This window comes from Zonotrichia leucophrys, chromosome 11 (genome assembly GCF_028769735.1).
Source record: "Zonotrichia leucophrys gambelii isolate GWCS_2022_RI chromosome 11, RI_Zleu_2.0, whole genome shotgun sequence".
In the NCBI taxonomy this organism is placed as follows: domain Eukaryota; kingdom Metazoa; phylum Chordata; class Aves; order Passeriformes; family Passerellidae; genus Zonotrichia; species Zonotrichia leucophrys.
In genome coordinates, this window is record NC_088181.1 from 6582806 (window position 1) to 6595478 (window position 12673).

Below are 12673 nucleotides of genomic sequence, written 5' to 3' on the forward strand. Positions count from 1 at the left end.
CCGTTGCTCACCATGGCAACGCCCGCGCCGCGGCTCCGGGACGGGCCTGCGGCTGCTCGGGACGGGGCTCGGGGCTCCTCGGGACGGGCCCGCGGTTGCTCGGGGACAGGGCTCGGGGCTCCTCGGGGACAGGCCCGCGGCTTCTCGGGACGGGGCTCGGGGCTCCTCGGGACGGAGCTCGGGGCTCCTCGTGGACAGGCCCGCGGCTCCTCGGGACTGGCCCCGCGGCTCCTCAAGACGGGCCCGTGGCTCTCACGGACGGGGCCCGCGGCTCCCCCGCGCTCCGGCCCGGCAGGGACACCCTCAGGGTCCCCTCAGACCTCCCGCCACAGCCCCGGCCCCAGAGGTTCCCCGGGACCCCTGCGCTGCCCCAGCCCCGGCGCCTCTCCCGGCCCGGCTGCCGGCACCGTGTCCCGGGCCCGCTGGGAGAACGGGACAGAGCGGAGCAAAACAGGGGGCAGCGGCCGGCCCTGCCCGCCACTACGGCTGAGCTGTCGCCCTCCGAGACCCGCTCCGGGTCTCCGAAACTCACGAGTTCGGCTCTTTAAAATTAAAATCATCCCCAGTGATCCTTTGTTGCACAGGCACTTACCCAAAAGCTGGCACCAAGGGATAGCGAGAAACCTTGTTCTTTTTTTGTTTTTCTTTTATTTTTCTACTTATTTTTCTTCCCCTTTACCTTTTCCTTTTCTTTTTCCTTTTTATATTTTAATTTTCCTCTTTTTTTCCCTTTATTTCCTCTTTATTCTTAATTGACAGTTCATTAGATTGTAAGCAGGGTCAGATGCTAAACACTTTTTTCTGGTTTATTGTGGTTAAGAAAAATTATGGATTGATGGATGGATGTTCACATTCGGCACTCTGTTAAGAGAACCGTAGCAATTAAAGCTTTGAGGATGCACAGACTGCAGTCAAAATATATCAAGAAGCATCATTTTCAGTGATTAATGCAATTTGCAGCTGGTTACTGTCACCTAAATGGCATGAACTTGTATTGAGGGCAGGGGTTTAGGTTGGATATTAGGAGAAGGTTCTTCCCCCAAAGGGTGGTTGGGCACTGGAACAGGCTTTCCAGGGAAATGGTCACATCCCCTAAGCTTGCCAGAGTTGAAAGAACATTTGGACAATGCCCTGAGAGGCACAGGGTGGGACTGCTGGAGTGGTCCTGTGCAGGGACCAGGAGTTGGACTCAGTCCTTGTGGGTGCATTTCACAATTGGATATGAAACAAAGTGGGGTAAGATCCTCCATCTCCCACCAGTACTTCTCAGCAGTTCTTAAATGCCAGAAGTCAATTTAAAAAAAAAAAAAAGATAAAGCAAATATATGTTGTGGTTCCAAAAGTGCCTGTACTCAGCGCCCAAAGTTATCTGGCCTTGGTGTGTGCTGCTGTGGTATCTGTTGTTATTGCTGCATCAAAAACAGATACCACAAAACCAGCTGGATGCCCAGACCCCAGATCCCGGCGGGTTTTGCTGACACTCCCTGTTTGGGCCCCTGTCAGGGCTGTGGATTGGGTCAGCACCCACACTGAGCTGTCGGCTCATGGGCACGGCCATCCGTGCCGGAGGATGGGCTTTGAGAGTCCTTTCCTCCTCCCGGGCCCCGAGGGATGCTCAGCGGGCTCTTGTGCAGTCCCAAAGGCTGCGTGTGTGCGAGGAGCTGTCGGGAGGCGATAAAAGGCACAGGCGGGAGGCACGGAGCAGCCCCCGTGCGCCCAGCCAGCCCCGAGGGGGAAGGAACATGGATGGAGGAGCAGAGAGCAGCCCGGCAATGGTGAGCAGGGAGAACAAGGTGGTGGGATCTCCCAGGGTGGATCTCTCAGGATGGATCTCTCAGGGTGGATCTCTCAGTGTGGGATCTCTCAGGATGGATCTCTCAGGGTGGGATCTCTCAGGATGGGTCTCTCAGGGTGGGATCTCTCAGGGTGAATCTCTCAGGATGGGATCTCTCAGGGTGGGATCTCTCAGAATGGGTCTCTCAGGATGGATCTCTCAGGATGGATCTCTCAGGATGGATCTCTCAGGGTGGATCTCTCAGGGTGGGATCTCTCAGGATGGATCTCTCAGGGTGGATCTCTCAGGATGGGATCTCTCAGGGTGGGATCTCTCAGGATGGGTCTCTCAGGGTGGGATCTCAGAGCGTATATGTCAGGATGGATCTCTCTGGGTGGATCTCTCTGGGTGGATCTCTCAGGATGGATTTCTCAGGATGGATCTCCTTGTTATAGTTACAATTTACTGGAACAGTGAGGATCCTTTTGCAAATTCTAACTCTTCAAAAGAGCTGTAGTGGGAAGAGGGTAACTTCTTTCCCCTTTGGGGAGCCCAGACTGATGTCCCATCTGTGCAGCTTTACTCAAATTGCCTCTGGAATGTGGCATTATCCCTGCCAGCACATCCCTGTGGGTCCCAGGGCTGGTTTCTCCCACCTCCTTTCTGGAACAGCTACATAAATTCAGGATAGTATTTGACCCTTGTGTTAACCTGATGGGGCAAAGCTGATCTGGACCTTTGAGGCAGGAAATTACTTTGCTTTATAGAAATACAGCACAGAAAATATTTCACCAATGCTTGAGGATTCAGCCTTTCTGAATGACTGCAGACATCTCCAGTGAGCATGATAACAAATCCAACTTATCCAGAGCCTGCTTGTTTTTCCAGGACAGGACTGTGAGATGTTTGCTGCTGCTCTCTGTGCTCTGCCTGGCTGGCTGTGAAGGCAACAAGAGTGAGTCTCCCTGTGCTCCGTTCCTGCTGGGTCATGGATGGGTAGCATGGCAAGGAAAGGTCAAACCTCCACCTGATCCTTGTTCAAGTTCCTCATTCAGCACGCTGCTGAAGGCTGCTAAAGAGGAACAATAGAGCAGGGCTCAGAGAGGCAAGAACTGGGGTCCAGGAGCCAGCAAAACAGGCAGAAACTGCAGGCTGTCCCCCCCAGGCACAAAGGGTGTGTAACCCATGGGGCTGCAATGTGCCCCCATGCTCTCTGGTGACAGTGACAGGCCCCTTAGCTCTGCTCCAGATTACAGCCAGGCTCAGGAGGTCTCACAGCCTCCCAGCAAGCTGAGGCAGCAGGTTCTTCCTCAGATGTGTCTGCTCTGGCTCCAGGCAAGGATCTCAGCCCTTGAGAGCTGTGCAGAGCTTCCTGCTATGGGGTGAGCTCTCAAATCTCTCATCAGGGAGAAATTCCTGCTGCATTTCATCTTTCCTGCCTTTCCTTTGCTGCAGGTGAGCTGGCCAGCACCCATGGCCCGGGGCCAGGGGTTGCCCTCCGTGTCAGGAGGAGCCCAGATCCCTGCCTGCCCAACCCGTGCCAGCACCAGGGGCAGTGCCAGGTGCCTGTGGACAGACCAGTCTGCAGCTGCAAGCCAGGCTTCACTGGGGAATTCTGCCAAGGTAGGGCTGGGAATGCTGGGAAGGGAGTCTGTCCATGGGCACCAGAGGGAAGGGAGATGGGCACAGTTCACTGTTGTTAACATGAGCACATCCCAGCTCCTGGTTCAGGTGTATTCTGCACCACTACAACCCTATCCTGGCTATGTGCTGGTAGAAAACCCAGACACAGGCTATTTTCCTCTTCTCCAAATGCCTGAATTCCTTGGCTGTGCCATGGTGTAGCAGGACAGGCTGCAGGACACAGCTCCCTCACAGTTTCAGAACAAGCACATCCACCCTGGCACAGATACAGTGAAGCCTCTTCCAGATACTGTCCAAAAACTCTTTCTTCCTCTGAAGGAGAGGATCCCTGTCCCTCTGGTGCCCTAGACACACTGTGGGGTTTGTGTGGAGACCCCTCCAAAGGGACCAGCCTGTCTCCTGCCCAGTGTCTCTGAAGAGCCCTACAGCCTGAACCAAGGCTGCTGAGCTCAGTGGGACTGTGCCACCCTCCAGCTGGCCTGGGGCTCCTTCAGGCCTCTCCCTCATTGCTATTGCAGATGGCTTTTTCCCCCAGATGTGGTGCTGAAGCTGGCCTGTGAGGAAGAGCACATGAAGATGATGGTGAGGAAGGAGGTGTTTGAGCACTTGAAAATCCCACTGGAGCTTGTCCACTTGAAGAACCAGGCATGCAAGGTCTCAGAGAAGGAAGAAGAGGGTGAGCTGTTTTTTGCAGCCGTTCTCACAGGTGAAAACCACACTGCCTGTGGATCAGTAATCCAGGTGAGGATCCATAGCTCCAAAGCCAGGAGAGGAGCAGACATGGTGAGGTGGGACAGCAAAGGGCAAACACCAAAGGCTTTTGCTTTTATATCTGGGTACTGAAAAGTTCTCATACTCCTTGAAAGTCTCCCTTGAGGATGTCAGAAAGCTCTTCTGCCTCCACCAAACCCCTGCTGGCAGCACATTTTCTTATTTAGGAGAGCTTGGAAGTCTCATTGTGCACTGGTAACAGCCCTCAGCTTTCTGGAGACATCCTGTGAGCTCTGCAGCCCTGTCCCCTTGGTCCTTGACTTGCTTCATGGAGCAGGAAGGGAGCAGACAAGGTTCTGGAGCTCTGCATTGCACAGCAGAGCCCTGTGCTCACCTGTGCCCACTGTGCCAGCAGCCCCCAGACACAGGCTGAAAGCCCAGCAGATATCCAGGCTTGGAGCAGCTACAGCTGAGTTGTACCTTCTGAACTTGCAGCTCTATGTGTGGCTTTAGTCATGACCTTGATTTCTGTGTCATTCCAGCAAAACAGCTCCCATGTCTCGTACTCCAACGCCATCGAGTCGGAGCAGGAGGCCCCCAGGGCCACCATCTCCCGCAGTTTCCAGCTGGAGGTGCACTTCTCCTGCATCTACGCCTACCAGCAGGTTGTGAGACTGCCCTTTGCTCTCACTGCTGTTGACAAGTGAGTGCCCCAATTCACCTGGCTGCTGACATGGTGTTCTTGGGCTTGGAGAGAAGTAGATTCACTGAGACAATTTGCAAAGGTGCTGGGGAGCCCCAGAGAGCTCTGAGAGCAATGGTGGCTTCACCTGTGCAATGTCCTTCCTCCCTCCTTGTTGTGTTTGTGAGCTCCCATCCTGTGCTCTCCTCCCAGGCTGGTACAACTTGTGGTCAGAGAAGGACACTTCAATGTCAGCATGAGACTCTACAAGTCTCCCTCCTACCTCGAGCCTTATCACCTGCCAAGTGTGGCTGTGCCCCTCACGGACACTCTCTATGTCCTGCTGAAGATGGAGGGGCAGCACCAGCTCAAGTACTTCCTGCTCAGTGTTCTGGACTGCTGGGCCACGCCGAGCCCCGATCCACACCAGGACACGCAGCACAAGCTCATTGAGCAGGGGTGAGGGCAGTGAACCCAGCACATCCCATCTCCTTGCGCCACAGTGTGTCAAGGACTAGACAGAAATAGGCCTGTGGGCTGCCCCCATTCCCTGTGGGATGTGTTATCCCACTGGGATAACCCTGCTCCACCTCGTTTGCCACCCACTGACCCAGCCCCCATGTTCCAGGTGTCCCCATGATGAGACAGTGACCTATCTCAATGCCATTGGGGAGAGCACCAGTGCCAAGTTCAGCTTCCAGATGTTCCAGTTTGTTGGTTACCCCGAGATGTTCCTGCACTGCCGTGTGCAGCTCTGTGTTCCCGACAGCCCAGAGCCCTGTGCCAAGGTGAGATCCCTTGCCCTGGGTGGCTCTGGGACCTGGGTGTGGGAGCTGGAGATGGGGGTTTGAATCCTTTCTTCCTGAGATAGGGTGGTGGGGTAACTCTGAGAAGGGGTTTAGTCTTCAATCTTTGGCTTACAAGACCCATGTCTTTATAAACTGTTAGAGTTAATTAGAGCTTGAGTAGTTTATTTTCTAGGGGGGCCACAAGGGGAAATAAAACTAGGATGATTGTGAAGTAAATGAATGAGGCTAGTTGACTAATGATGATGAATGCCTTCACTGCCTCTGCTTGGACAAAGGGCTCTGCTCTGCTTTTGGGTGCCTCACCCAAACACCTCCAGAATCAGAAGCCCTGAGCACCAAAGGTGCAGGGGCCTGACCCCACCAGAGACCTCCTTTCCCTCTTCCCTGGGAAAGGGACATCTACAGGATGGCCCAGGTGCAGGGTGTCCTCCCCTGCCCTCCCATCACCCTTCCATCACCCATCCCTCCCTCCCTTCACCCTTCCCTCCCTCCCATCACCCTTGCCTGCCCTCCCATCACCCTTCCTTTACCTTTGCTGACAGCAATGCCCCAGGCACGGGAGGAGCAGGCGGGCACTGGCAGATGACCACAACAGGATTGTCTCCTATGGGCCCATCCTCCTGCTGGCTGCTCCTCCCTCAGGAGCTGAGATCCACCATTCCAGCAGTGACCAGCAGGACCCAGCGGGTATGTATGTCCTCCTGGGCACCCAGGGAAGTCCAGGAGCAGGGCTGGGGGCAAGCACACCTATGGCATGGCTCAGAGCAGGCATGCATGCTGAGCTGCAGGCAGCAGAGATGGGTGGAGGCCATCTGAGGTGTTGAGTCCTGTCAGTGCCTTCAGGATCCCAAAGTACCCCCAGCTCCTGTGGCTCCTGCCTGTCACAGGAGATGGCTTCCCTGAATGTATCCCCAGTCAGGAGATGCTTCAGAGGGCTCAGAGGACCCAGACACACACCCAGTCTCTCTCCTCTTTGGCAGGACCCAGCCCGTGGCTCTCCAGGGCCCTCATCCTGCTGGGTGTGCTCACCGTGCTTGCTGTGGCTGCTGTGGCCGTCACCGTGAGGCGCAGGATGGGTTAGGAAACAGCTGTTTCCCAATAAACATCACAGCAGCAGAGAGGCTCTTGCTGTGTCTCTGTGGGTGTTTTGGGGAAGGGGGTAATGGCTGGGTGCAAACAGTGCTTGAAGGATGAGGTGCATCACAGTGTTTCTGTTCCCTGTGGCATCTCTTGGACCTTCTCCCTTGTGGGGCCATAGTCTCTAAACCCAGAGTGTGTACCCAGGGATGGGAGAGCCCTTCCTCCTGCTTCCCTCTTCCCCACAGAGTCACCCTGGCATGTGAGGGATACCCCACTCTAGATACCAAAGCTGGTCCTTGCATAGTTCTGTGCCACTCAAAGGCAGCATTAGCACAGAAAGGGCTGCTTCGTGCATGCACACGTGTGTGTGTGGGTATGGGTGTGGGTGTGTGCACCCATCCATAGTGATTTCTTCTCCCTTCATTCTTAACATTTCTCATTTCATTCATGGCAAATGGCCAGCAGGACTTTTCCCATTGATACATCTCTAATATAAAGCAAATAACAAACAATAATGTAGGTATTAAAGACTAAATTCACAGTGCTTAGCCAGCTGGCAGAGATTTAATACCAAAACACAGATCAGAAGACAGAAGTTGCCCTGCAAGGCAGCTGTATGTGCATTTTGGCTAGAGCACCATGTCCATGAGGGCATTGATGCTGGCCCCAGAGGCTGTTTGGCAGGAAGGACACACAGCAGATCTCTGCCAGAGAGCAAGGAGATGCTTTGCAAAGAAGCTCATGGATTTCCTCTTCTCTTTGCTGATTCCCAGAGGCAAACCCCCCACATCTGGGCTGCAGCACATCAATCCTCTCCCTCCAGTGGCAGGAAACTCACTGCTGGGCTGGTTCAGCACCAAAGGCACCTCTAGCAAAGAGGGTGATGGCTCCATCCTGACTGAAAGCAGGTGCTTTGGGGGCTTCCTCCTTGTCCCTGGGGAATGAGATCAGGGCCACCTCGAGACCGTGGAGCTGCAGCCTGGAGGGGCTTTGCAGAAGCACCGTCTGTGGAGCTCCTTGCCCAGGGCAGCCCAGCAGGAATGGAAGGGAAAAGCAAAGAGCCCTGCTGAGGTGGATCATGCCCACTGAAGGTAAACTGAGGCATTGATAGCTGATCTCTCCCTCTGGAGGAAGCTGCATCTGCCAGGAGGGCTCTCAGTGGGTGCAGGTGCAGGCAGGGAGAGAGGTCCAGCCAGGAGCTGCTCCAGCCAGGGGCTAGTCCTGGGAGCCTGTGGTGGTTTTGTCATGTCTGATAATGTAGGAGAGGGAACCAGTGCTCTCCTTTGTCTTTGGGTAGTAGAGGACAACCAACCAGATGAAGATGAATATTCCTGCAGGAAAGGAAGACAAACACTCAGCAGCAGCAGGAGACAATCTTGCCAGGATGCTAATGACACTTTCCTTCCACTTCCAGAGGATTCCCTCAGCTCACCCCCTCCTTCACATGAACCATTTGGCTGGGAGTGGATAATGCCCCTAGTCCCCTGCTAAGGAATGTCCTTGGAGGAAAACCACCACGGGTGGAAGGGTGTAATTGGGAGCCATGAGCAGCTCCATGCTGGTGGTTGGGACCTGCCCTGACAAAAGGAGGGGTATTACAGTGCTGGGAAGACCCTGGTGCCTTGGGATCCCTGTTCACCCCACAGCCAGGCTGGCTCCTGCCTCTCCACCTTCCCCACCCAAGCCAGGGAACCCAGCTCAGAGTGGGTGCTCACCTTGCAGGGAGTTGAGGACAGTGAAGAGGTGGAGCACAGCTCCAGAGGAGATGCCATAGGTGAGGAATGCCAGGGCCCAAGTGGCTCCCAGCAGGCAGAAGAGCCCTGCTGCCACCAGAGCCACCTTCCAGGGCTTGCTGTGTCCCTGCACTGCCCCAGTGCCCTGCAAGCTGCAGCTCTTGTGGGTCACCACCCCAAACACAGCCATGTTGAAGAGGAAGATGAGGCCAAAGTAGCCACAGTTGGTGATGTAGTGGACCAGGAGATGTTTGGGAGTGATCCAGCACCTGGAAAAGAGACAACCCTGGAGCCTCCAGCAACCCTGCAAGCCTCAGCACCACCTTCCCTTGGTGGGATTTTCCAAGGCCAGGGTGGAGCAGGGGGACAGTGATGGGTAAACACTGCCCTCGTGTTGCTCAGCTGGCAGGGAGCCTGGACAAGGTCCAGGTGGACCTTGGCCATCCCTCCATGACCTGGAGGGCTGCAGGCATGACTCAGGAGGCTCAGCATGAGAGCTGGGGGTGGCTGGTGTGTGGCAATCACAATTAAGGAAGCAGAAGCAGAAGCATGGCCCAAAGCCAAAGCAGATGGGTGCAACCCCTGACTGCTGCACCCCTGGCAGGACTGAGCTGCCCCTCCCTGTGCCAAAGGGCCCCCTGAGCCCTGTGGGCAGTGGCACACGCACAGGTGGGCTATGACCTGGTGGTCCGTGGTCTGGATATGGTATTCTCCATAGCTGCCAAGAGCTCCTGCCACTCCCACCACGAGGGCAGGGAAGCCTGGAAGAGGAGAGACACAATCACAGAATTGTTTAGGGTGGAAAAGACCTCTAAAATCACCAAGTCCAGCCATTAACTCAGCCACATTCACCACTAAACCATATCCCCAAGTGCCACATCCACACATCTTTGAACACTTCCAGGGTTGGTAACTCCACCACTGCCAGGACACCCTGTTCCAGTACCTGACCACCCTTTCAGTGAAGACATTTTCCCCAGTACCCAATCCAAACCTCCCACTGCCCCTCTCCCCCAGGCTGCTCACCCCAGCCCAGCAGGCACAGCTTTGCCAGGTAGTGGTGGATGTAGGTCCCCAGGACCTTGACAAAGAGGAGGTAGAGCTGGCAGCCCTCCAGTGCCATCCAGGTGAAGCAGCAGAGCAGGCAGTAGTGGGTGAGCCCCCCCAGGGCCCTGCAGGTGCTTGGGGAGGCCCTGGCAGCGAGCCCAGTGCTGAGCAGGAAGGCCAGGTTGAGGAGGAGCAGGCTGCCCACGAGGTTGAGGTGCAGCCCCAGGTTGGTGCGGACGGTGTCCTCCAGCCTGAACCTGCACCTGTGTCCCCACAGGGACAGGAAGGGTCACAGGTGAGCAGGGCCCTGGGCTGTGGCACAGCAGGCCCAGGAGAGGCACTGGCACTGCCTCACGCCTCTCCCAGCCTGGCAAGCCCCCGTGGAGCTGCTGGTTCATCCCACCTGATGAAGATGCAGAAGGCCATGGTGAAGACGGAGAAGGCCATGGCTACTCCACAGCCAGCGGTGGCAACAGCCATCAGAGCTCTTGCTGTGGGGCCTTCCAGAGCTGGGCTCTGCCAAACATGCACATGTTGGGTCAGACAGGCCCTGCACCAGCCTAGGAAACCTGACTGCAAGCCCCAGAGCCATGGGGCTGCTGCAGGGACCCCATACCAGCCCACAGATCTTCAGGGGAAGCAGAGCAGTGGTGGCTCAGAGGAGATGCTCTGTGGGTGAAGTGACCACTGTGAGCACCCTCCTAGGGGTCTCCACCAGGATCTGGGACCTCAAGCCTTGTTCTGCCAGAGCCTGCACCAAGCTGGGGCCTTTTCCAGCCTGCCCTGCTCAGCTGAGCTGCTGCTGCCCTCCTGAGCTGGGGCTGGGCTCGGGTTTGGGACCTTGCCTTGCCTGAGCACAGCTCTAATTGTCCCTGTGTGGCTACTCATGACACCCAAGTGTGCAGGCAGCACTGCCAGGGCACAAGCAGGAGCTGCAGGGAGCGGGATCGTCACCAGGAGCAGGGTGAAGAAGGTGAGATGGTCACAGGAGCAGACTGTCCCCTTGTCCCCGGGCTGTGTGTCACATCCACTGCTGCGCCAGCCTCCTGCCTGCCCTGCAACAGGCAGGGGGAGCGGCTGTGAGCGCTGGGACAGCGCCCGTGCCCGCCCCGCACCTGCCCCGAGCAGCCGCACCTTTGCTGGCATCCCAGAACACGCATCGGGGGGTGACACCCTGCAAGGGAGAGAGCAGCGTCAGCCCTTGTCATGGGGGAGCAGGATCAGCCCCGGGATGGGGAGGGCACTGGAGGGGAGGGCAGGGCAGCCCTGCAGCGCTGACTCACCTGGGGCAGCTCCCCGTGGCTGAAGGTGATCTGCACGGGCTGCTGCAGCCCCGAGATGCTGCTCTCCCCCACCGTGATGCCCACCACGGTGTTGTTCAGGACCTGCCCTGTCTGGTTGATTTCCTGTGGAGGGGAAACCCTGCCAGGGCTGAGCTGGTGGGTGGCAGGGGCTGGGGGCAGCGGGAGGGATGCTGGCAGTGCCAGCTGTACCTGGAACATGCCAAGTTGCTGGATATTGAGGACTGTCACCACCACTCGCACTGTTTGGCTGGTCAGGGACCGGAATATCCCCCTGGGGAGGTGGATTTTACCTGCCTTCCCTTTCTCTGTAGCATTCAGCCTGCTGGGGCCCTGCAGCAGAGAACAGTGAGAGGTTGTTGCTGCCAGGTCACATCTCTGTTCAGAACCCACCAATCTTGCTCCAGGTACAAATTCAGCCCTGCCCAGGTGGGTTTGCTCTGTAACACCAGCAGGAGCCCTGAGGGGAAGGGGAAAACCTCATTGCCAGCGCCCAGCATCTGTGGGGGCAGAGCTGGGAGTGGGAGCCAGCAGATTCTCTACCCACACATGGTCCCCTGGGACATCCAGAGCCTGGAGAGCCTCTGGGTGGGCAGGAGGCACAAGGTCACACCTGTCCCTGCTCCTTTCCTACCTCACACTCCCCCTGCCCACCTGGTGTGCTGGGATGGCTCCTTGGGGAGGGCTCTTTCCTCCCAAGCACCCCTTCACATGGCTCCTTGCCAAGGGATGTTGAAGTTGATGTGGGCCCATGATGCAACCCCACAGGGAGGAGGAAGAGCACAGCAGGGCACACCACACCCTGGGCAGGGGCTGAGGGGTGCTTGGAAGGTGTGGGACCTTCCAAGCAAGGGAGAGGCAGGGACACAGCTCACCTCAGAGGGGGAGAAGGCGATGAGCACATCGCGGGTGACAGCCCTGCTGACATTGAGGAGCAGAGTCTGGAGCCCAGCCAGCTGACTGTGCAACCCCGACTGCAGCAGCCTGTGGGACAAGGGGGGCTGTGGGACACGGGGACGTGGGGACTGAGCCCCCAAACCCCGTCCTGGCCAGCCCTGCCCTACCTGAGCCAGTGCTCCCTCAGGCAGACACAGGCGCGGTTCCGGGAGCGCCACAGCTCCGGGCAGCGCTGGAACAGGTGGAACACTGGGGTGCTGCTGCCCGGGCTCTGCTGCTCCAGCACCGTTCTGCAGCACTCCCTGTGCTCATCACCCCGGGGCAGCTCTGGGCAGGGGCAGCAGTGACCGCCGGGCACCACAGCACAGGAGGGCACTGGGAGCCAGGGGGGAATGGAGGGGACACTCACCGGAACAGCTGTCCTGTCCCTTGGCAACATCTGGATGGAGAAAGGGGGGAAAACACCAAAACCTAGGGTCAGCCCTCCCTCTGTCCAGAGGGAAAGGGGAGGAGAAGGCAGGAGGGTCTGGCAGCTGCCAGGTTGTAAAGGAACAGTCCTGCAGTTACGTGGGCTTCAAAAACATCAATCAGAGCTGGTGAGGGCAAAATCACTGTGCCCAGCCTGCCAAGGGGCTCACAAAAGAGACCCTGGACTGCTGAGCCCAGGTTTTAGAAAAGCCCCGAGAAACAAAGCCCCCAACTCTGCTCACCTCTGCACATGGGGATGCTCCTCTCTGGCCCGTCCACATTTCAGGATGAAATCCCCACTTGGTCTTTTGGTGAGCACCTTCCCATGGGAAACCTTCCCACAAAGCCCACGCACCACCCCCAGTGCCAAGGATGCCACTCACCAGGCAGCAGCAGGAGCAGCAGGATAGTGCCCAGGACCAGGTTCATGCCACTTTGTGGGGTCTCCTGGCTGCCCCCGGCCATCCCACCACACTCTGCTCCCCTTGTCCTGGCAGCTCTGCTCCTCCCCAGGCTCCCCCGGGGCT

The 12673-nt window shown here is 57.1% G+C and overlaps 2 protein-coding genes across 2 annotated transcripts; one reads left to right on the forward strand and one right to left on the reverse strand.

Moving 5' to 3' along the window:
* Positions 1 to 12: 12 nt before the first annotated feature.
* On the forward strand, positions 13 to 6701 carry LOC135452972 (ZP domain-containing protein-like). The gene is made up of 8 exons (XM_064723527.1): positions 13 to 517; positions 3230 to 3397; positions 3954 to 4159; positions 4672 to 4832; positions 5025 to 5270; positions 5440 to 5599; positions 6163 to 6307; positions 6601 to 6701. Exons 1-8 carry the CDS (start codon positions 13 to 15, stop codon positions 6699 to 6701), a joined length of 1692 nt encoding a protein of 563 aa, XP_064579597.1.
* A 757-nt stretch (positions 6702 to 7458) lies between these two features.
* Positions 7459 to 12575, reverse strand: LOC135452838 (adhesion G protein-coupled receptor G3-like). The gene is made up of 13 exons (XM_064723287.1): positions 12530 to 12575; positions 12088 to 12117; positions 11846 to 12005; positions 11657 to 11765; positions 10974 to 11114; positions 10764 to 10886; positions 10615 to 10654; positions 10435 to 10535; positions 9884 to 9996; positions 9460 to 9743; positions 9101 to 9194; positions 8416 to 8702; positions 7459 to 8031 (listed from the first exon to the last, which is right to left on the reverse strand). Exons 1-13 carry the CDS (start codon positions 12573 to 12575, stop codon positions 7916 to 7918), a joined length of 1644 nt encoding a protein of 547 aa, XP_064579357.1. The 3' UTR covers positions 7459 to 7915.
* Between the last annotated feature and the right edge of the window lie 98 nt (positions 12576 to 12673).